The sequence below is a fragment of the Abramis brama genome (genome assembly GCF_963993115.1).
Source record: "Abramis brama genome assembly, chromosome: 3".
Taxonomy (NCBI): Eukaryota; Metazoa; Chordata; class Actinopteri; order Cypriniformes; family Leuciscidae; genus Abramis; species Abramis brama.
In genome coordinates this window covers 21,599,436-21,624,666 of record NC_139965.1, presented here as the reverse complement: position 1 = coordinate 21,624,666, position 25,231 = coordinate 21,599,436, and the positions used below count along the sequence as shown (strand labels likewise).

The window sequence follows — 25,231 nt, the reverse complement described above, 5'->3', positions numbered from 1 at the left end:
TGTGATGGCATCTATGCATGCTAAAATTATAAATAAAATCATATGACTTGAAGGCAGCATTACATTGGTCTGATTTGCGATATTTAAAATGAATACAATACGAATACTACTTTTGGTTCTTGATCATGATGATGCTCAAAATATCTGAGACAATGTGCAAGTCCAAAGTGAGGTACATCGCAAATGTGTTCACAGCATTAAAGATTTGATTATTATAAGCTGTGCATAGTCAGAAAAACATAAGCAGAAAACTTTCAACTGTGCATGTGTTTGCCAAATAGAAGACAGGCAGTAATCTGAAATTCATTCTTTGTGAACACAAATTATGAATCGAAAAAAAATCAAAACATCCACTCACACATACCCATCCACACTCAGCAATTAATCCACCAATTAAATCCCACTGGGTAACTACTAATATTTGTTAAAAACCATTTAAAAGCCCCTTTGCTGCCCAATTACACCTCTAAGGATCTACTGATTAGATCTGATGAAGAAATCCTTGTTTTGTTCTCACCTGCTTCCCTCCTCTCGACCCTCTCCCTCATAGGGGCTCCTCGAAAAAAATTGTAAGATGTTTAGTCTTAGTCTGAGTTATAGTTTAACTCATTCAGTACAGTGAGCAGGAAGGGGAAGGACGGTCTAGTGCCACATTAGTTTATGAAAACATTTACCCCTCCAGAACCACCACATTCCACCAATTCACTTGTTCATTCCCATTTTAAAACTACTTTCAGTTCTATTTATGCAGTGTAGAGCCTCTTGCCTAGATCTTGAGTGATATTGCTTTAATAAATTATCTATAACGCTTATCGATTTTACGATTATGGTGCAACGATAGCGCACACTCACACAGTTACTGTGCTGATCTACTGTATGCAACAACGGAGTCATGTATGTGTAATGCCAATGAACAGATGAATCAGACAGACTACTTCAGTAACATGAAGTGGGGTGGAATGATGCAGGTCTTTTCAAGATGTTCTAAGGATTCTAGTCCCATCACCATGGTAACTACTCACATCCAACAGTCACCTGCCCCTATAGTCTGTCTGGCCGAGCACACAAGCATCCCGAACATGCCACCAGACACACAGACAGACAAACAGGCCCTTAGCAAACTGACATCACTGTCGGAGCCTTTCTGCTAAGAGTCATATGAAAACACCACACAGAGGACAGAAACACACACAAACTCAGTCACGTGGACAGACAGGGAGGATAAAAAACAGAGAAACAGCTCAGGACTTTGAAGGCTCTTCGTGATATAAACGGTTAAAAAAACAAGACAAGCAAAGCTGCATTTGACTATTTAAAGCTCTGAAAGAAACATGAAACATTAAACTGGATGAATCCTGCAAAGAATAATTGGTTGTCACCAACAGGCATGAATCACAAAATACAGGCTTCAGGTTTGACCACCAGAGGGCGCAAAGACATATTTCCTTCATAAAGCTGCTCGCTTGCGCCCTCTGTTGGGCTCTAAAACGATATAAGAACCACGCATAACTTAAGTTACGTAAACATGAACAAGTTACCAACATAATCATGTCAGAGGAAGAAAATGTCTTTCATTTGTTAATTCAGACTCCATGTATCTGTGCCAGTGGCCCAAGTGGTTAGTGACAGACAGATGGTGACATCCATTCACCAGGTGCCTGTGTGCGAGTGAGTCATCAGTCAAACAGATTTAGACAATACCGCATAAACAGAGAGAGAGAGAAGTTTGGCTTTAGGTGTTTGAGCAGGACAAAGCCTGACAGCTGGTCGGTCTCAGCTTCTGTAGCTGTTGTCATTGTTAATGAGCAAGTGAAAAAGAGAAGAAACCCTCCTGAAGTTGTTCTGCACAAGATAACATCAGTCTCCGTCATCCTTCAACCTTTTTTCTTTCAAATTTCCTTTAAAAATACATGACATTAACACTTGTAATTACAATGGCAGATTGTCTTACTAGAAATGACTTTTACACGATCAAAATTAATTATAATTGCTAATAGTATTTTGCTTCCCTTTTTGCTCAGATGTTCAAGCAAAGTCTTCCTCTTTTTGGCACATAGAGGAAGTCATGGGGTAACAACCTGTGCCAAAACAATTACGACATACACTACACAGTTCAAAAGTTTGGGGTCGGTAAGATTTTTAAATGTTTCTGAAAGAAGTCTCTTATTCTTATTAAGGATGCATTTATTTGATCAAAAATACAGTAAACAGTAATATCGTGAAATATTCCAATGTAAAATAACTGTTTAATATATTTTAAAATGTAATTTATTCCTGTGATGGTAAAGCTGAATTTTCAGCATCATTACTCTAGTCTTCAGTGTCACATGATCCTTCAGAAATCATTGCAGCTCAAGTAACATATCTTATTATTAGTTGTGCTGTTTAATATTTTTTTCATTTCATTTTTTTTTAAATAGAAATTTTGTAACATTATAAATACTGTCACTTTTGATCAATTTTATGCATTCTTGCTGAATAAAAGTATTTCTTTCTAAAGAAATACAGCCCCCAAACTTTTGAATGGTAGCGCATGCAAATGACCATGCTTGCTACTTTTTCCATGACATATCCTATTAGCCATCTTAATTATGACCTCAGGTCCTGTTATCAAAGGCCTGTGTTATTTGAGCAGGCAGAGAAACTAGTCACACACAGAATCTGGGGCACACAGGTGAGATCACCAGGTAAACTGACAGGGAGGGGGAAATGAAAGGATGGAGATGGGGAGGAAAGGCGCTGAGTGTTACTGTGGTTGAAGTTGAAGGCGGTGGTGTTTTTAGGGCTGAAGTTGGTCGTTAGTGTTGGTCATGACATTGCACAAAAAATAAACAACCAGGAAAAAGGGCCAATCACACAACACACTGAGGGATGTAGACAAGGAACAAGGAAAGAGAAATAAAAAGGTCAAAACAAGCCTTAAACAAGGGGGGGAGGGGAGGTTATGGTCATCATTGCCTACCTTCTGGGGAATCTGAATGACAGATTTCTACAAAACAAAAGTAAAAGAAAAAAAAGGAAAGATATGTATATATGTAAATTGAAGAGCAAAAAAAAAAGGCAAATGAAAATGTCAAAGTTGTCAGGTTGCTTTGGACACAGCAACAATCAGTCTGTGGTTATTTGATGGGTTCTGTACAGAATGAGCAAATAACATTAGTAATCTGGGTCAAATGCATGCAATTAAACTATTAAGTCAGTTATTAACACTCATAAAAGGGTTGGAATGCAGTTATGTAAACTGCCTAATCTAAAAGTATTGTTAAAGCCAACATGAAATAAACTATGCACAATTAATCAATGCAAATTATTCCAAAGGAAAAAAGTTTATCAGAACTTTATCGCTAGCTCTGCCTCTGACACGACTAACCTTCATGTCACACCTAAGCCACACAAGTGGTGAAAATAATCTTAACCAATAGCCAGTAGTTATTGTTTCAGCCATACTCATTGTACGTAATGCAGCCTTGCTGATAAACAAATCTTGCCAATTGTTAAAGCAGTAATTAAATGCTATATATATATATACTACCGTTTCAAAAGATTGGGCTCTGTAAGATCATTACAATTTAAAATTACCATTTTCTATTTGAATATATTTGATGGCAAAGCTGAATTTTTAGCATGTCATTTACTCCAGTCTTCAGTGTCACATGATCCTTCACAAATCATCAACTCAAGAAGCACTTATTATTACTATCAATGTTGAAAACTGCTGTGCTACTTAATATTTTTGTGGAAACTATGATACATACTTTGAAGAACAGAATGTTTAAAAGAACAGCATTTATTCTTTAGTAACATTATAAATGTCCATACTGTCACTTTTTAATCAATTTAATTAGTAGTCCTTCTTGCTGAATAAAAGTATTCATTTCTTTAAAAAATAAATAAATCTTAATGACCCCAAACTTTTGAACGGTATTGTAATAAAGATCGCAGCAATTATATCAATTATGCCCACTTTTCTCAATCCAAATGGATATTCTGTTTAATTTAGCAAAATGTCATATTACAGAAGTAACATGGTTTGCGAATGCCATTTCATGTTGACCTTAAGAAAGGATGTTTACATTCATTTATTAAAGCGCACAAATCTTGTTCGTGCTGAAACATTCCCACACTGGTTTGAACATGTACACAAAAGGACACAAAAACAAAGACAGATGCACATGGACAAAATAGAAAACGTCATCTGTCATTTCACCCTTTTGAAATCTGAGACTGAATACAAATGAAAGACTACTGACCATGAAGGTGTTCTTTCGTTTCCTCAGTGTATCTGAGGGATTTCGAGTCTAGCAGTTTAAACATGACTGCCTAGATCCAACAGAACAGTTTTGTGATATGCTATTAAAGAAATGTAGCAATGTAACCCATAATGTAAGCCTTAAGTTTCTTTTGTAAACTGCTATTGCGGCACTAGTGAGTGGATGCCAAGGTGTCCCCTCCACAAGTATTTATAGAGCAGGGGAATGCAATACCTCAGCTGTTGCCAAGGATACTGTCACCACGGAGGTGCAGAAAAGGTAGATATGAGTTGGGAGTGTGCGCTGGAACTCGGAGATGGAGATGATGAAACTGATGAGAAATCTGCATGTATATAAATGAGCTGAGATTCGTGTTGGGATTATGGGGACTGACAGCACTTTGATTGCCTTATGAAGGCCTGACCTTGTGGGTGAAATTATGACAATACCCAATACCCTGTTGAACAATGTGCCGGTGCTTTGCAAGGACAAATCTACTTACAAAGCTGTTTGATCAAAAATGGACAACCAAGCAGCCCATTTCTACATGCTAACTGAATATAAAGACAGACACCTTTGAAAAAAAAGGTGAGGGTGTGAGAATGTGCTGATGTGTCAGTGTGGTCGTCTTTCACTTTGTCTCCAAGTCTCTTTCTGTTCTTCTGTTCATCACCACCTAATCCAAATTTAACTGCCGAAAATACCCGGGATTCATCACACTCATCCTCACACCACCACGCACGGGCTTCTTCTCGTGCCATTAACACTTCACGAAAGCAATGACTTTCATTCCTATGTCAATTTCATTGATTTATTAACATTCTTTTGTCTGTCTCACCTGCGAACAAACTTGGAGGTGAACTTGCTGAAGATCCCGGAAGCACCGGGTCGTCGTTGTTGGCTGTTGCCATGGGAGAGGGAAGGGGAAGCGGGGGCTCCGTGGTACGGAGAACCCTGTTGGTCCCGTGCGCCCCTCTGCTGGCCAAGGTGGAAGGTGTTGCGGGTGGGCACCCCTCTGGGGAAGTTGGTGCGGTCCGTCCCAGCTGCGCTGCTGATGTTGTGGGCTGACGGGGAGGCGCCAGGTGCTCTCTGTGGGGGATCACTGTGACAAAGCAATTTTCCCCAAACAAAAGAAAATAAATAAAGAAGAGGACATAGCAGAATTAGTATCGGAAAAAAAAAAATATAATTTTTTAAAAACGTATATATTTATTTAAATTTTAAAATAAATTAGATTTTAATACACAAGTTATTTAAATGCATTTAAATATTTTTTATTTTAATCAAATAGAAGTGAAAGAAAATTATGATTAAAAAAATAATCAAAATGAAATAAAATGGACATGGAAGGTAGATTTTCACTATGTCTGCAGAAAGAATAGCCACTGATAATGGGTGTTTCAAACCTACATATTCAAAGGAGATTCAAAATGTAAATACTTGATTTATGCATTTATGAAATCTCCATAAAATCATGATGAACTTTAAAAAATATATATAAATTTGAATTATGGTAGAACAATAGATTATGTATCAGGAGCTCTGTTCTGGATCTTGCAGTGCTCTAGTAACTTATATTATGTAATCTCAAAATAATTAAATATGTCGACTGCAGAGAGAGAACACACACATCATATCTCTAACCCAATGCATAGACCTTTAATCGGCTTAATCTAACACACACACACACACACACACACACACACACACACACACACACACACACACACACACACACACACACACACACACACAACACAGAAACACACAGATCAGGGATATTGTGAAACTCGCTCACTGCAATTTGTGTGTGTGTGTGTGAGAGTAAGAGTGTGTGTCCATCCAAGAGAGTGCAGTGAAACAGAACACCTCCCCCATCGCTGTCCTTTCTGCACATTGTCTGAAAATCTCACCCAACCATATCAGGTCCATGCCAACATCTGTTTAAGTGCCAACCAGTGTAGTAGAACCTAGTCAGAACCAGTCGCCAACTGGCACAAGCACAGCCAGAGAGGTCACATGACTCTGGGTAACTGAACCTGCCAAAGCTAGATTATAATACACTGTCCATCCACTTCAGCCAGGAAGTGAAGTGTGCTGGACCCTTCTCAGAAGCATAGCTGTGTTTGGAATAATGAACTACGATCTGCTCTGTATACGGACACCAGATTATCTGGACATTTTTGTTGCTCCTGATTTCACAAGGTTACACACACTGGTCCACTTCTAGAAAATGAAAACTTTTTAAGATTTCAACTTAAGAAGTCAACATGAAATGGTTCATGCCCATTTACTTTCACATTTCTGGTCTTACTGTGCATGTTACTCCAAAGAAATATATTTGTGTATACACTTTCTGGAATCCAATCAATTCTTGATGGATTAAAATTAAATTAAATTAAAAGGCAGAATTTTTAGGATCTAAACAATTCCTGATCAGTGCAAAACAGTGTTATTTTAATATCATTGATATAGTCTACTATTATCGTTTTTGTTAATATTTTTAATTTTCATTTCGCTTTTTTTATTAGTTTTTAAAAAAATGTAAATTAGTTTTAAAAAAATTCAAAAATGTATCTTAGACTACATGAAAATGAGAAATGTTGAATTGGCAACTAGCCGACAAATTTTTATTTAATTTCACAAAGTGCAAACTTTTTTTAAATGATTTTAGTTTTAGTTAACAATAATAACCCTGTTCCTCATGGATAAAATGAAGTCCTGATCAACAATTTCATCATTGAATATTCAGTTTCACACCAAAATGTGTCACATTATGGAAGTAAAATGGGTTTTGACCATCATTTCATGTTGACTTTGACTCTAAAACATTAATTGGTTGCTGGGGATCAGTATTTACACTGCCACTGACTCAAACGAGCATTTGTCTTTTTTTATTTTGGCCATGCGATTGTTTGATTCTCCCCCTTCCGCTGAACTGGTTTAAAAAAAAAAAAAAAAAAAAAAAATCACGCTTTGGCCACAGCCTTACAGCCATCCACCATAACTTACCTTCTGCAGATCCACCTACGGCCCACACACTGGCTAAATAAGACCTTCTCGAACCCTCTTTACACAAAAGTTCACAGAAGTCATCAGTAACACTTCAGGGTGGAGTGAACGGGAACCTGAATCACTGTGCACATCACTAGGAGTGCACTAACTAGTCTAACTCTAACACAACACCATGGAGGAAAAATACTCAGGGGCAAATTTGGGGAAAACGTCATCTACAAACTGTGAATGCGCAAACTAATACACACAAACATGACACCTAAGCAAGGGACTAAGATTTTCCCATGGTAACACAGTAGTATGTTAGATATGGCACACAGCTGGATGTTTAGAAGTAAATTAACAGATGAGCACTCACTCTAGCAAATAGGAGCAGGAGCTTAAGAACCAAACCAACGCCACTGCAAAAACACATCTGCAGTTATGACGCATGTCAGAACACACGAGACATGCATCTAGTATTATTTTCACATATTCCATTTATATTTGTCTCTTTAGTGCAGAGATTTTCACAGTGGCTAACCACACGGTTCCAAGGTGTCAAAGTGAAGGCCCTTACACGTGACTCGCGTCAATGTTGGTTACCCTCGTGCAAATTGTTGTAATGAAAATTTCAGTTTGCCACTGCACTGACCATTCAAAGGAGTTTGGTGTGAAAATCAAAACAAGATGTAAGAGGGATTGATCCAGGGGCAACCAAAAGTTTTCTGAGATTGTTTTTTCTTTTTACGTTTACATTTATGCATTTGACATTCAAGATACAAATTTGATCAGTTCATGCATTCACTGGGACAGAACCCATGACCTTGCCATCGCCAGTAATCAGTTCTGAGTTCAAATACAATATTTTCAGTTTACTTGAAGCAGCCTTGCGAAATTTTCCTTCCTGTAAGCTATTTGTAGCATCTGTAGAGGTCAACGCTTGTGTCCAGACTGAGTCACGTGAAAGAAACTTGAGAGACAGAATGAGCCACACTATGTGCTGTACATGGTCTCTCACTCACTCACTCACTCATATATACAGTGCACAGATCTGAATATATGGCCCTTGCACTGAGGTACGATTCACTCTAGAGGGGAGACAGTGCACAGGGGGCAGAGAAGCACAAAGAAGTGAGAGAGATGATGTAACAGAGCAGCGGTACCTTCTCTCAATGGTCCCCAACCACGCTCGGAAGAGGCTCAGCTCACTGCATGCAACAGACCAACCATTCACTTACAGCGGCACTAACAGGCTAACACGAACCATTCACACTCCACGCTGCAGCGCTACAATTGATGGTGTGTTTCTGACGTGGTCAGTGTTTAGTGTGAATATGCGGTTTTATTTGTGGCTTTGTGCAACTTTTATTAGTCTAGAGAGGACAGGAAACAACGGTTAAGGGGGGGGGGGGGGGGGGGGATTATTGTAATTTATCCACACTGTGTTGAATTATTGTAATTTATCCACACTGCACATTCACATGTTTGTTAGGTAGAAACAACATCAATGTTCCCATTTTTAAGGGCCAGGTATCACCGTTCACATCCCATCTTAACAATCACTCATGACTTCATGAAAGCTGTAATAAATATTATTATTTCTTATTTACTCCTGAAAACCCTGAGGGAAAAAAAAGCATGGCTGTTTTTGTTGTTTGCTGGTTAAAGGGGCAGTTCACTCAAAAATAAAAATTCTGACATCATTTTCTGGAAGAGCTTCATGTTGTTCCAAACCTGTATGACTTACAATGAAAGTTAGTGGGGTCCAAAACAACTTTCACATTTATTATATGTTTTAAAAAAACTAAGACAAGTCAGATTAGGAACAACAAGGGTGAGTAACTGATGACATTTCACTTTTCAATGAACTATCCCTTTCCCTTTTAGTCAGGAGGGGACACCAGCTCAACAGTATCGCATACTGTGGACCACCAGCCAAAACATATGTTGGTGACTAGCTGTGCTTGTGTTTTCAGCAGGAATATGAAAATTTGTCTTGTTTTGTAGCATAACCGTCTCCCAGTGTTGACTTTGTAGACTCTTGTCACTCCCTGGCTTCCTGCTAGCTTTTTCCACGGCAAGTAAATGATTTCTAAGAACACATAAACCCCCTGAGACATGCTACAGTTCCCAGATTTGGGTTCACTCTTTGGCGGCGTGGGGACTTGCCTTGGCCGGTGTGAGTGCAGGTCTGTGGGACAGGGATGGGCAGAGGTGGAGAGTGACTTGTGATGGCGGATGCGTGAGGAAGAGACTGATGAGGAGAGCACGGGGCCGGCCGAAGCCGTCGAGGCGCGGGACCCTGGGGTGCTCAGGCTGAGGGGAGAGAGACAGCGGCCCCTCCGTACACACACGCACAAATCAACACACACATAAACACGAGTGTGTGCGTATGTGTGGAGGGAGGCAGGGAGGGAGGGAGAAGCATTCCATTAGAAACAGCACTTTGCAAACATTAGATAGAGTGATAAACAGACCGACAGTACGACAGAGATAAATAGACAGATTGATTCATAGATAGGCAGGCAGACAGACAGAATGGTAGATAGATAGACCAATAGATAGACAGACAGAGAAGATAGATGGATGATAGAGTTAAAGCCAAAGAGCAATAGATAGAGTAATAAATAGACGAATGATAGAGCAATAGATGGGAAGATGGACTGAGTGACAGACAGAGATAGATAGATAGATAGATAGATAGATAGATAGATAGATAGATAGATAGATAGATAGATAGATAGATGCATGCATCTGGGCATCCAAAGTGAGAGACAGTGGTGAATGGTACAGGAGAGAGAGGGGGAGAGGGAGCGAGAGAGAGGTCAAACAGAGTGCTGATTTCACAGAAAAGCACAAAAGAAACACACACACACCCACACACCACTATGCAGGGATTAGTTGAGCTTGTGGTGGAGAAATAACATGCTATCACCTTGCTATGTGGCAGAGAGAAGCTAAGCCTATTACAGACGACTACAGCAACCTTACAACAGAGTTAATGGTGCTTTTTTTCCATCACAAGCCACCCTAATCCATTTAAAGCTATACATACGCTCACAGAGACACAAAGTTGCACACGTTCACACAGCTCAGACAGAAGAAAAACAAAATGAGAGTTCAAAGACAAAGGAACCAGAAGAGAGAGAAAGAAATGGAAAAGTAGAGGGACGTGTGGGGAATATTTAACCCGACACACTGTCTGAATGCCTTCAGAAAATCGCATGAAAAAACAAATCAGCAAATCCTGCAGGAGCATTCAAAGGACAAAAGGTTATAACACTTAAAGACCCCATGAAATCATTTAATGAAAGCAGTTTTCTTTCCAGTGCTGAAATATTCGCTACTTAAACAGGAAGTTGGGGTGGGACATAGTGAAGGCCTTTTTTAAAATAGCCTTTAGATTACATCACATGATTTGCTACTTGCTATTGCTAGTCAGAAGTTGATATGAGGAACATGTGATGTTCTTATTCCAGAAAGCATAACTTGAGTTCATGGGGTATTTAACACAGTGTCACTGACATACTTGCACATATACACCCATAGAGAACTAAAGCATCACAGCACAGCTCTAACAGAAACAGTTGAAGGCTTGTTTACACCTAGTTCAAGGGATACTCCACCCTCTCATCATTTACTCACCCTCATGCCATCCCAAATGTATATGACTTGCTTTCTTCAGATGAGCACATCGATTTTTAGTAAAATAACCTATCTCTGAGTTCATATATTGCAAGTGTGCGAGACCCTCAAAACCACACAAAGTGAACACGACAGTAATCCATGACCCTAGTTGATGAAACAGTGTTTCCAATAGATGTAAGAAAAATAATATTTTAAATTTTTTAACTATAAACTGTTATACAGTTTCATTAGTCAGCACATTGTGTAACTCACATGACAAGAACGAGCTTATGTCATGCTTCAAAACGTGCTGACACAGTGCTTCACAGTGCTCTCATGAATCAGTGTATGATATTTGGGCAGAAAAAACATTTAAAATAAATATTTTTCTTACACGCATCATCATTTCGCTACAGAAGAGATTGATTCATTAATTGCCGTCATATGGATTATTGTCATTTGGCATGGTTTTTGAAGTGTCAACTTATGGACTGACAGAGATGGATTATTTTTCTAAATATCTTTAGTGTTCATCCGATGAAAATTCCTATATGTGCTCAAGAAACATTTAATATTATCAATGCTGAAAATGTTGCTGCTTAATATTTTTGTTGAAATAGTGATGCATTTATTTTTCAGGACTCATTTAACGAATTGCAAGTACAAAAGAACAGCATTTATTTGAAATGGAAATATTTTGTAACATTGCATTTTAACTCATTATATTATGTGTGACTCCAACACACCCAAACGTTTGAACGGTAGCATATGTTATTCTGTATGTCTATTCTTTGCAATAACAAGAATATACAGAGCTTTATTGTTTAACTTTTATGTAGCTCCGCAAATACTGCAAGCTTCTGTTAACAAAGTCAAATTCTATTTGGCCGTACACAGACAGGTCATTTCCCGACACATGACCTAAAAGCTAATATCTTATTTCAATATCTAATACTCTCATTTTTTTCTGCATCGAAAAAAAAAAAAAAAAAAAAAAGTACAACAAACAATTGTGGTATGTTATTCAGGGATTGGCACAAAGGAGTTTCTAGAGATGCTTTGTTTACTTTTGAAATCTTATCCCTGTTAATTTAGACTTGGTCTGAACAGGCCTTCATTATAACTAACGGCATAGCACTTTCTGCACTGGAATCGGCACATTTTTGACAGAGCAAATTCAATTCCAGATATATGTCGTCTCAGTTTATGAAACAATTAATATTGTAGTATTCAAACTACAAGGTACATGCATATTGACTTCACTCATGACCATAATTTAATCATTTGCATAATTTACATGCCGATGGTCACCATTCTACACTTCGGCAGACTAGAAGACATCATCTTTGTGCAACATGACTCTAGTAGGCAGAAAGCTCTATATCCGTTTTTTAAAAACACATCTCATGCATATGGTTATGTATAATTTATACAGTTAAGAGACAGTACACTGGAGTGTGTGGAATGTGAGCATTAGCAGCAATATGAATGCTGGAGAGGAAGGAGTTATAACGGATGAATGGTTATAGAGGTGCACAGGAAGTGAAGGATGACTGACTTCTTAGCGCTTGTGGCGATGACTGTGGGAGATTTATATCGGGTTTAGATGACACTCCAGTGCAGGGATGGGCAATGCCACTGTCCTGTAGAGTTTAGCTCCAACCCTAATAAAACACACCTGAACAAGCTAATCAATGTGTTCAGGATTGCTAATGCTAAAGGCAGGTGAGTTTTTGTTATCAGGGCTGGAGCTAAACTCTGCAGGACAGCGGCACTCCAGGATCGATGTTGCCCATCCCTGCTCTAATGCTTGGTGTTATGTTTGCACTGTACATGTGCAATTAATAGGTTTATAAAAGAATACAAATTCTGGTGACAGACTTTTTCTGTTTTAATTAGTGTGTGGGTTTGAATGAGATGGTACTCTAGGAGTCACTAATCCATCTGAAATCCAGGGTGACATGCCAAATCTGGCACAACTCGGCCTTTCTGGGGATCAAAAGCATGCCAGTCTTCTCCATGGCAGGTAACGGCCAACAGCACAGAGACAGGAGATAGAAGTAGACTGTGTGTGTGCAGTGTAAATTAGACAAAAATGGTGACTGGTTTTGTTAGTGATCTTATCTAGAGGGATGAACTGTGCCCGTATGCGGGTGTGTGAGGCACAGGAGAACGGTAGGTGTTTTTCTGTACTTTGCCTTCGAGATTTACAATCTTTCAACAAATGTGGTGTGTCTTTGGATGTACCTGTCCTTGCCGTTTTGTACTCCGAGAGTGGCTCTGTCAGAAATGGGGGAGTTCCTGCTGCGACTTGTGCCCGTGGACAGGATACTATTCTGAAATCACAAACACACCAGAGTTAATATGATTAAATAAAATTTGTTTTGTAAAAAAAAAAAAAGGCTGAAATAAAATATAAATGTTAGATGAACTACTTTAACTTAACTTTAAAATGATCAATTTTAAAGGCAACTAACTGGGCAACTAACTGAAATAAAATAAATTTGAAGTACTAAAATTACTAAGACTAAACTGAAATAAAATAAATTAAAGCTAAATATAAATATAAAATAAAGTAATAAAACTGCCAAAAGTACATAACAAAATTACCAAAACTTAAACTAAAATTAAAATGAAAACTGAAAATATAAAAACTAACTCAAAATATTAATAAATATTATAATAATATATGGCTAGCAGTGCATTAAACTATTTTAATGCACGACGTGGAGCGCATTCAAATTGTTTAACGCATAGCTAGCCGTGGATTATCCCGCTTATAGACCTTATGTCCCAAAAAAACGTTTGTGTTTGAGCTTCTTTTTTTGCGGTAGCTCTGAATATTTCTATGGCATCGCTGTGGAAGAGTAATTAGCTAATGAAGGGGTTTTAATTATTGTAGAGTTAATGAACGTTAGTATGGGCATTGTAATGTTTGAAGTTTAATAGTTTTTGTTGTAATGATTATTCATTTTAATTATTATTAAACTAAAATGGCTTCTTTTTACAAGATTATTCTGATAAATGCACGTTTGCATTTATTAGCTCTGGAACGGCAACAGTAATCCAAGTATGGGTGTGGAGCGATTAAAGGAGCCATGCTATGAACCAAGCAAAGGACAGCCCTGCTATAAACCCTGGGTGAATGTTTAATGACAAACTAGATACAAAACCATTTTTATTACTCAAGGCGTGAAAATGTTCGCATCCAACTACTATTTGGTTGGTACTCAGAAAGGGCCTATTTCAAAAAATAGTATTTGCACTTTCTATTGAGGAAAAAAAAGAAAAAGGTACACAAGTATGATGTGGTGTGTGTAAGTTCAAAATAGCCTCCTCTGTAGCGTTTTCACAGAAATAACTGGCCATGCCAAACATCTCTCGGTCAGAGAGAGAGCCCTTCCAGCCATCTGCTGCCTGAAAAATATCAGTGTGGAAAGCAACAAGCTTTCCAGAGCACCCTTGTTTAACTGAGAGCAGAAGCAGTAGTTAAGATGTTTAAAAATTACCCTGCTATTATGTCAAAAGCTTCCTCAATCCATAATGTAATTGCGTGTTCAAGTTCATGGAAACTGAACAAAGGAACATGACGTGACTTTGGTACTGTATTAGTCCTGTTGACAAGCTTGAGTGCCCTGAGGTGCAGTTTTGTATATTGTTTAATTTTAGCCTGTAAAATATCAACAAGCACTCTGTCTATATAAATGTTCTAATTAGTACAGTCCCCTTTTTTGTTTTATAGGTTGAAAAAGATTTGACTTCTTTTTTTGGCAGTTGAGAGGGAAAATGACAGGACTAGATTAGAGACAGGCACATGAATGGGAAAGCACATAAGCTTGTTGCCCACATCAACACCACAGCTCAAAATCTTGCTGAACAAGTATTAGTTTCTGAATGTACCTCTGGTAGGATATTTAATTGTGCATGCTCTTTTATCCTATTTTTACATTTAGTTTAGCTTCTGCATAATCGCACACTCACTTAGTTACATTTAAAAAAATAATAACACTGTGAAATGTAATCTTAAACCAAAATTATTTTAAATTATTTTTTATATATATACTGTACATAAAAATGTTGTGATGCTTAAATTCACTTGTAGCATTTAAGATGACTAATTTTATTTGTAATTTACTTACAGTAGAGGGTGTAGAACTCTTTTTGCGTTCACTGGAGATCACTGGACTGGGTGGAACTTTGGTGGAGCTACTTGAACCTTTCCTCCCAGAATCCTCCACTCCATGCTTGTTTTCTCCCTGAGGCCTTTTCGAGTATGAACCTGAGGGATAAAGGGGAAAGAGTGTAAAGACAAACATGCACGTGTATGTGTGTTTACCAGAGGCTTCAATCCACAAAACTTCCTAATCAACTCACCCTGATCTGTGGTTTTTCTGACGGGTTTCTGAGTGGATGACACGCTGCGCTGTACCTTATGAGGTGGAGAAGGGGCGTTGCTATTAGTGAGGTCACTTCCTGGGCGCGACTTTAATGACAAGATGACACCCTCGTCAAGCTGCAAGACCGAATTTTCAATGATACATGAGCACAAAGCAGTTGTATCATCATATTTTGATGCCTCTGTGGGTACTAAAGCACGAATGTGTTTATGTATGTGAGTACCTCTGAATTCCTATAGTCAAGCAGCAGATAGGTCGCCATGATTTCATTGTATTTTTGTTTGACGAGAGAGTCCTCGATTTCCTCTTGAGGGAAACCCATCTGAAGCATTATGTCTAAGTGGGCAACATAGACACAATGTAATTTTAATACTTTTTTAATACCATTTCTTTCTGTAATTTTGTTGTATAGATATATTCTAACATCTAACTATTTCACCTGTTCTTCTGGGGTCTTTGTAGTCAGGCTGAGGGTCAATGAAGGGCTTCAACTCATCGTCTTCATGACCTACATTCATCCAGCGATCCTTCATGATCTGCTGCTGAGCCAATGATAGACACACAGAAAGAGAATGAGAGAGATGGTGAGGGATCGCATAACCAGATCTTTATGTGGTTTTATGCAACAAGACTACATATTCCCCTGCAGATTTTTGCCAAAGATTTGCTTATCTGAATGAAGGTACAGCATATTTCAGTCATTTACATGCTTTAATGCAAAACATAAAACATTATGTAAACGTAACAGATGTCGTCACTCTCCTAGCATGAATCAAAAGGGGGGAAAATTATAGTAGAAATTTCTATACATTTTATTAATATTCACTTTATTGGTTTTGCCAAGCTTTATATTTCATCAGGTAGAAATTGTGCGGAAAAATTATCCATCCATCAAATCATGAACATCTGGAAATGTCGTAGGCCCTCTGAATACTCTTGTGGACAATGGAGGGCCTTGGAGTCAAAAAGGTTGAGATCTACAGTTCTAAATAGGTATAGTATATGCACTACAACATTCACATTTTGACAGGAAATGTTTTTTTTTCTCAAATTAACTTTTCAACAAAGGATTTTTGGAGAATTTTCAGGCTCAGCATAAAGGAGTCCATGGCTACGTTCACACTGTCAGTTTTTGGGTTTGATAACCGCATTTTCTTACAGGTGTGAGTCTCAAATTGTCCCTTTTAAAAACTAACTTACAGTAGTGTCTAGAATATTGTCTGTATGAACGTGCAACATGGGTCAAACCCATATTCTCTCAGATGTAACCATAGCGACAGTGACCAAAGTAATATCAAAAATTGTGACATCCATAAAACTGAAAAGTATTATCACTTCTGATATGACAAGAGTTCAATCGAGCTGCGAGTTCATTCATCAAATCTTCATTAACCGACAGGAGCTTTTATATCTGGGTAGAGAGCAGAGCATTTTAGTTGCGAGTAGAGCACAAAACAGACGGGAGCTGCTACTGTGGAGAACAGTAACTGGATCTAAAACCTTCAGATGACACAGCTCATTTTCTGTCGCTGTAAGTTACAGAAAGTGAAACCACACAAAAAAAAAACCTCAACACACTGCAGACACGCATTTGTGCAGCGCAGAGCGGCTCTCTTGCACTGTATGACATGACAACTAGTGGTCAAATCCGGTTCTGTCCACATAGTGAGGGTTTACCGAGAATGCGGTTATGAGTCATGAAAATGTATAGGTGTGAGTTTGGTTATTGAATGCGGTTGTCACTCCTGTAACTAACTGAACTGTGTGTGAGCATAACCATATTAAAGACTCAAAAAGGACTTTGGTTTTAAAAACCTTAATATTTTGTGCTGAGAATTCAGACATGATGAGACTATACTTTAAGCTAATTGAAATTTGAGGCCTTATTGTCTGTATTCTAATCCACAGTCAGATATCAGATGTGTAAAATGTCTAAACCAAGCGCACCTCCAAACTTCCCCTCTTGGTAGGATTGAGGATGAGAAACTTCTTCAGCAGGTTCTCACAGTCTGTGGACATATAGAAAGGAATCCTATACTTCCCTCTCAACACACGCTCTCGCAACTCCTGCGTAAGAGAAAGGGAAACACAATGAGAATGATATTTTAGAAAGGAGGAAGACAAAAACAGGACAGAGACAAACAGGAACATCAACAAAGATCTTCATTGTCCCTCACCTTCAGGTTCTGTCCATCAAAAGGCAGTGAGCCACTGACCAGCGTGTAGAGTATGACCCCGAGACTCCACACATCCACCTCCGGCCCATCATACTTTTTGCCCTGGAAGAGTTCAGGAGCGGCATACGGCGGGCTCCCGCAAAACGTGTCCAATTTATTGCCAACCGTAAACTCATTACTGAAGCCAAAGTCAGCGATCTTTATGTTCATGTCAGCATCCAGTAAAAGATTCTCAGCCTAAGGGAGAAAAGAAGGACAGCATGCTGGTAAGTAGAAGGCTTTAAAAGAGAAGAGATGGCACTTGATTCGGAGAACAAGAAGCGTACAGTTCATTGTTCACACAATCAGCAACACACACATCTCCATTTTTTACTTCAACATTGTTATTATCTATCAGAAATGCCTGCTTCTCTTCTTTCAGGGTGTTTGTCCAGCTTTTCATAATGAGTTCTCTCATGCTATTGTGTGTGTGTGCTTGTGAGAGTGTTGAGACTTGCTCTCTGTGCTGCCACTCAACATCTACACACAAACTTTAGCCGCGCAGGGAAGCCGTGTTGCCTAGCAACAGATGTGGGGTGCTAACTGGGCTCGGTTTGCAGAGTTAAATATTACTCTGCCAACAGAGCCAAACTTTTACGACATGCAAACACACAGCAACAAAGAAATGGACGAGGCATAGCCAGCATGAACGCCTGACAAAAGTGCTATTATACTTTCACTTAAAACTCCAGATTGAATGTAGCTCTGCTGTATTTAACATAACTAATCTGCATGTTGATTGGCTGCTCGAAACGTCATGTCATAGGCTTTTTTACCCAAACAAATTTCACTAAACTCATGAAAGAGCGTTTCCAAAAGGATTTAGTTTTTACATTGGGGGTCCAATATGTTTAATTACACACCAGTCACAGTTCTTGGCTCTTCTCAATTTGGAGATGAGTGAAAGTAAAAACATTAACCTATGAGATCAAGACTGATTTGACACTTTTAAATCAATTCAATTAAGAAATCTGACTCAATATTTATTTGTCCAAGAATCGGACTATACTGTTCACACTGTATACACAGTTTAAACGTTTGAGGTTAGTAGGATTTTTTAGGTCTGGGCTTTGATTTAGCCAGGATTAGACCTTAGATCAATTAGGACATTTAAGTAGCTTTTATAAACATGCCTTAGGCTTAGAAAAAACATTACTGGTGTGCATCTTGAGACAAAACAATGGCGTTGACAGTGCCAGTGCCAGTGCCAGTTGATTTCAGTTAAAACAGCTCAAACATGCACTTTAGTCTGGGACTAGCTTAAGCCTTGTCTGTGAAACCAGGGGTTTATGTTTTTAAAAGTCTCTTATGATCACCAAGGCTTTTATTTGATAATTTGAGTAAAAACAGTAATATTGTGAAGAAATATTCCACTGTTTTCTTTTTTTACTTGTTTTAAATTGTAATTTGTTTCAATGATGGTCTTCAATGTCACATGATCCTTCAGAAATCATTCTAATATGCTTATTTAGTGCTCAAGAAATATTTCTTATTATCAATGTTGAAAACAGTGGTGTTTCTTAATATGTTTTGCGGAAACCTTGAAATAAGTTTTTCTCAGGAGTCTTTGATGAATAGAAAGTTCAAAAGAACAGCATTCATCAGAGATAGATATCATTTGTAACGTTATAAATGTCATTGCTGTCACTTATGACCAATTTAATGCATCCTTGCTGCAGAAATGTATCAATTTCTTTCAAACATAAAAATAAAATCTGACTGACCCCAAACCTTTGAACATTAGTGCATGTATACTATTACATGAAACCAGTGAAGACAAAACAATTCCAATTATTTTAATTTCCTTTTCTGGGGAAACCGGAACTGAACACAACACAACAATCAACACGCCTGTAACTTGAAAGAGAAACACGATATAGATCCTGCAATCCAACCTGAATAGCCAGAAACCTCTGTAGCCACAACAGAGGTGTGGCTTAATTCTTTACAAACACAGCGATGCAGAACCTATTACATTTGCAAACCTTTGGTAAGTGCTCTATTATTTATAGTGCTCATATTAAATCAATATGTTGAACATTGCCCTTTTCTATTGTAATCAATACAACTCCAGCATTGTGGTGTCATTATTAAGTGTGTGTGTGTGTGTGTGTACCTGATATTCCTTGTGTTATGGGGACCAAATGACCACAAGGACTGTAATACCAGTAAATTTGGACTTTATGGGGAAATTTTTTGGTCCCCATGAGGAAAACAGCTAATAAATCATACTAAATGAAGTGTTTTGAACATGTAAAAATGCAGAAAGTTTTCTGTGATGGGTAGGTTTAGGGGATAGAATATACAGTTTTTACTGCTAAAAAATTATTATTATGTCTATGGAATGTCTCTATAAAACTTTAAAACCAGTATGTGTGTGTGTGTGTGTGTGTGTGTGTGTGTGCATGTGTGTGTGTGTGTGTGTACAAAAATGAGACTGGATTTCTGGGGGTCCTGAGTGGGGCAGAAGAGAATTACATTAAGTTATGCATGGAGACAGTGACTAACTCCAAGGTACAAGGGTCACTAGGATGATGGTTTGGACCAATAAGCAATTTCAGTATGTGGGCAGAGTATCATCATGGGAATTCATCCAGAGAGACACTTCCTTTCATCTTAAATAAAAGATCTGAGGTCAGCAGTTCCAGAGTTCAGAGTACACTCATGATAGGGTGCAGGTGCGTGTGTGTGTGTGTGTGTGTGTGTGTGTTCGTTTAAACAGAGGACTCATTCCTACATCTGGACTCTTGTAATGGACTTTGGGGCTGTTTACACCTGGCCACTTCATGCGTTTTCTTAGATCGGATAGCTATCCGATCATGAAAAGACCAGGTGTAAATGCCCTCCGAAACGCATTCGAGGCGGATTTGAATCCGATCACTCAAACCACTTCAGGAGGTGGTCTGGGCCGCATTCCTGACGAAAGTGTAAATGCATCTGGTGGTTGAAACCACTTATGTAAATTGTACTCCTCCCAAAAATGCTAAAAATAAACGTGTGAGAGCGTGTTATAGGCTATATGTAATGTTATAGCCAGATATGACGACGCTACTGCAACACGCATCACCGCAGATGAAAAGCTGAGCATTAAGCCAACGTGCAAACTATCGCACATCAAAGTGAAAGTAAGTCGCAGACGCTTAACACACAATCATCATCATTAAAAGTAAAGAAACGAAATGATCTTACCAGGGCTGTTGCCGCTCTCTCTTATTGCGGTCTTTGATTTTGAAATTTAACTGATGATCAATAAAATGCAGCTCATATCTGTTGCTTTCGGTGACGTGCACTCCATTAAATCTGCATATAGCGCGGGAATTGAAGATCGGATTTAAATCCGTTTCGCAAAAACACATTTAAGTGACCAGGTGTAAATGGAATCGTTTTGATAAATCAGATAGCTATCCGATCTGAGAAAACGCATGAAGTGGCCAGGTGTAAACAGCCCCTTTGATGACAGACACAGAAGAACTACTTAAGAAAATCTGAAAGATGAAGGTACAGCTGAATGGAGATCATCCTGCTCAGGGCATGTTCATATGTAAAAGGCCCTGAGACCCTCACACACTCACGCACATTCTCACCTTGAGATCTCGGTGTACAATACACTTCTGATGGCAATACTGCACAGCTGAGACAATCTAGAGAGATAAAGAGAGAAGGTGTGGTGACTAATCAGGAGAGTATGTTAAGTCATTTTGGCTCCTCATGGGAGTTGTCGCTCTTTAATTAAGCTGTTCTATCAGTAATTAAGCCATCATACACACACATGTACACAGCACTGTTAATGAGCACGCACACACACACCTACTAGTAGAAAATGCCCACTTAGCACCACCTTCCACACACACTACTGTTCAAAATGGTATATGCTTAACAAAGCTGCATTTATTTGATCAAAAATACAGTAAAAACAGTCATATTGTGAAATATTACTTTAAAAATACTTTAAAATGTGATTTATTCCTATGATTGCAAAGCTGAATTTTCAGCAGCCATTATTCCATTCTTCAGTGTCACATAATCCTTCACAAATCAGCAGATTTGCTGCTCAAGAAACATTTCTTATCATTACATTTGAAAATGGTTGTGCTGCTTAATATTTTTGAGGAAACCATAATACATTTGTAAAAAAGGTTTTGACCAAATTAATGTATCCTTAATGAATAAAAGTATTAATTTGAAAGAACATTGTACTTAACATTTGAATGCTATAAAATAACAAAATAAATGGAGTTCAAAAGTCTGAGACCATAATAAAAATCTGGGATTCCAAATTTTATTTAAATTTGGAAACAGATAAAAGTTTGGGAATTTTGGAAATTCTTGGCTAAATTAGATTTTTAGGTCACTAATTAAATAACTAAATATTTGCCACTAATTATGTAGACTCATTTGTACAGATGTTCAGATGTTCTTGCTTCCACTGAAACACAATGCTGTTTGGATCATTCTCAAATCGTGCTGGAGAACATAATCATCAGGTTTTATGTTAATTCATGTGAATTTTTCAATTAAACTTTTACACTCAAATGTCACCCTGATAATATAATCTGCAAAAGATATATTACAAAATGTAGAATAGAATACAAACTTTTCACTAGTGGACTCAGACTTGGACCTTCTTGTACATACATGTGAGCTTTGACACTGAAGTATGACTCACTCACATGCACTCGCACTGACCTGTCTAAATTTGGCACGAGCTTCCTTTTCTTTCATCCTCCCGTGAGCAACAAGGTAATCAAAAACCTCGCCTTGGAAATGGAAGATGGGAACATTGCAACAGAGTAGAAAATGACAGAGGAAGGCAAGAGGTAAAGAAGAAATGGTACAGGATGAGGAAAAGAACAGAAAGTTCAGACAAAGTAGAGAGGAAGATGTGAAAATAACATTATTATAAAATGCAGTGTCTTGATTTTCAGTTCTTGACATGATTGACAGCTGGCAGTTCTAGTCTTTCAGCCTACTCACCTCCACTGGCATATTCCATGACTAAATACAGCGTCTTGTCTGTCTCGATCACCTCAAATAACTTCACTGATGGGGAGAGAGAGAGAGAGATAATCACAAATCAAAACATATAAGAGACTATTCACACCAAATTTGACTTTTAGGCGCATCCACAAAAATACCTTAAAATGAAAGAACACATCTCTATGAAATCATTCACACTGACACTGTCAGTTAATATATCGCTTGTTGCTTTGCCATGTCATGCTTGTGTCCTATACAAGGGTAAAGCAACAAGCGATATATGTTAATCACTTTTTTGTTCAACACATCAAGGAGTAAGTGACATTTTATTGGTTGATAGCTTTTTCCTGTTGTGTCTTGCTGGATATCCCACCATGAAATCAATAGATTTCTGCAGGGATGACGTATTTTGTAGGACAAAACCCAAAAACAAGTTAGCATTTTAGCTCTTCCAGATCAATTGTCCTGAAGCCAATAGGTATTTTTTAAGCTTAATGGTGGTGATGTTGAAGTCATGTGACCGTGGTGTAGTGCGTTTTATTGCCTATGATTACCTTTTTACTTTTGCAGATTGTATTTAGGCTTCAAAATTCATAAAATGTTCATTTGGGGAGATTATCGTGATGAACAAAACATGTAAGAATCAACAACTTTTGTTAGTCACAGAGCTTATTTTCTGCAATAATCCAAAAGCCAATGGAAAAACTATTTTGGGAATCCAGGGAACCTGGGTAATGCTTCCGGTTTGCCCTACAAAAAAACATCATCACAGCAGCACCTCTATTAGCAATAGCTAGCTGAGACTGTTTTGCTGTGCAACATATTCGATTTCGATGTATACAAACAAATGATCTGTCACGTCCAGTTTAACTGTCACTGTGTGAATCTGTATCTGTAAAGATTTTCTTTTAAACTTTGTATTCTGAACCATTTATTCCGGCATCTTTTCAGAGAATGACAATTTTCAATCTGACTGTTTAAATAGATTTAGAGCGAAAATGAGTTTGAGAATATTTATACTTTTGTGTTTTTTAGTTGCATCAGACTTGGTGTGAACAGGCTTACTACTCTACTGGGGTTAACAGTGCCAACAACTGGTGTTGAGAAAAAAAAATCCTATAACTGATATAGCGCATCTACACCTCTAAAGCGCAGCATTATTATTTCATGGGATAACAGAGAATGAGCTCTGAAGGAAAGCAGTGGTGATAAACACATCTCTTTTCATATAAAGTGCTTCAGGCTTTTGCAACCAACCATATCCATCTTGATATGGTAAAGATTACACTTACAAACTGCATTAGAATGAGTTTCCTGAGCTAGTAACAGTGACAAGAAATTTTTCTCATAAAAATCTCATCAGCAACCATACAAACGCACTAAGGAGAGAAGAGAACAAAACCCTAAATGGAAAAAATTGAAATGTTCCAAATCCAAACAAACAGCATCTAATAAAGGGAGAAACATTAATAAAGTAGAATTAGAAAAACGAACAGGCATTAGGAGTTGTGTTTTAAAGCTCAGAGCTATTCCATTCATCATCACAGTCTATTCAACGAAAACAGGCCACTACTGTTTGACATTAATGCAATGAATAAAATACATAATCCCTACTTTGTGTGTGTCGTCATGGAAAGATCAAGGAGCGTTTCGGATCAATCGGCTGTGATTTTGTGATGTGATACCAGCACAGGTATTTGAACACTCGGCCATTGAACAGAGAGAGAAAAGGCTCTGAATCCTCAGTGCTGCATCCTCAAAGGTGGCAGGTCTTCCCTTTCATATTTCAGCTCTGCGCTTTGATATTTATAAGCACAAGCTAAGCACTAATGAGCTGACGCTTCAGTCAGGACCACCGACACAGCACAGGCAAACACACACACATAAAGACTTAAACTCACTGTTACACTGTGTGCAAGTTTGAGCAAAGGCACGTCAGCACACATCAAACAGTCAATTTCTTTAGCATCTATGAAATCAAAGCCTCAGGAATGCTGATATCAACGATTTTCTGATGATTCATGCCAGATGCTTAAGTAAAATACTGTAATAATTCTATTAATTGCAGTGTGGCCAGTTAGACGGGTTCTTTCTGGATCACTCACCGATGTTCGGGTGATTCAACAGCTTCATAATTCTCACTTCTCGGAAGAGCTGAGAAAACACAGAAAAGAGAGAAGGTTTGAGAAGATCATTTGCCTTGACCAGGAACTCTTCAAGCCTGCGTTTCTCAAAAGAATCGTGAGCCAAATTGATCGTAGCGACCTTTGGTGCCAATGGTACAATAATCAACTTAGGCTTACGATGCTTTTGAGAAACGCTGCACAGGTCAGTCCCATTTCAAGTTGGTTCAAGCTGGTTTGCTAGGGTTAGGTGGCCTCTCAGTCTGACCAGACTTTATAGGGGTTTTGATAACTTAAACAAAGTGGCTGAACACCAGCTTGTTTTAAAGCAGAGTTTATAAATAAATTAAGTAAAAAACAATGAAAAATCTATGCCTGAACATTTGCTATTGTCCGTTTAAATATGTAAATATGCTCTATTTTTGTGCAAACACAGATGTACTGTGGCAGTCTGAGATTACATACACTGTCGTTCAAAAGGTCAGTAAATTTCAGTCAAAATCAGTAATATTGTGAATTTAAAATAACTGTTTTGCATTTAATTTTTTTAATGTAACATGATCGGTAAGTAATCATTCTAATATGTTGATTAAGTACTTAAGAAATCTTTATTACTAGAAGTTGAAAAAATGTGTTCTGCTTAA

At 38.1% G+C, this 25,231-nt stretch overlaps 1 protein-coding gene across 12 annotated transcripts in view; it reads right to left on the bottom strand.

The window, feature by feature from the left end:
* The window catches only part of mark2b (MAP/microtubule affinity-regulating kinase 2b), a 47,890-nt gene that overhangs the window by 4,251 nt on the left and 18,408 nt on the right, over positions 1 to 25,231 (bottom strand). Inside the window, exons 4-18 of one of the 12 annotated variants that reach the window (XM_084109064.1) lie at positions 24,570 to 24,618; positions 22,462 to 22,527; positions 22,174 to 22,244; positions 21,072 to 21,128; positions 17,449 to 17,685; positions 17,219 to 17,338; positions 15,711 to 15,813; positions 15,495 to 15,607; positions 15,249 to 15,387; positions 15,014 to 15,153; positions 13,122 to 13,210; positions 9,417 to 9,563; positions 5,089 to 5,352; positions 2,963 to 2,989; positions 518 to 553 (exon numbers count right to left, since the gene is read on the bottom strand). In XM_084109064.1, the coding sequence (XP_083965190.1) occupies positions 518 to 553; positions 2,963 to 2,989; positions 5,089 to 5,352; positions 9,417 to 9,563; positions 13,122 to 13,210; positions 15,014 to 15,153; positions 15,249 to 15,387; positions 15,495 to 15,607; positions 15,711 to 15,813; positions 17,219 to 17,338; positions 17,449 to 17,685; positions 21,072 to 21,128; positions 22,174 to 22,244; positions 22,462 to 22,527; positions 24,570 to 24,618 (1,658 nt within the window). The remainder of the gene's footprint in view (positions 1 to 517; positions 554 to 2,962; positions 2,990 to 5,088; positions 5,353 to 9,416; positions 9,564 to 13,121; positions 13,211 to 15,013; positions 15,154 to 15,248; positions 15,388 to 15,494; positions 15,608 to 15,710; positions 15,814 to 17,218; positions 17,339 to 17,448; positions 17,686 to 21,071; positions 21,129 to 22,173; positions 22,245 to 22,461; positions 22,528 to 24,569; positions 24,619 to 25,231) is intronic. The other 11 variants (XM_084109068.1, XM_084109069.1, XM_084109071.1 and 8 more) reach the window with 11 other exon arrangements.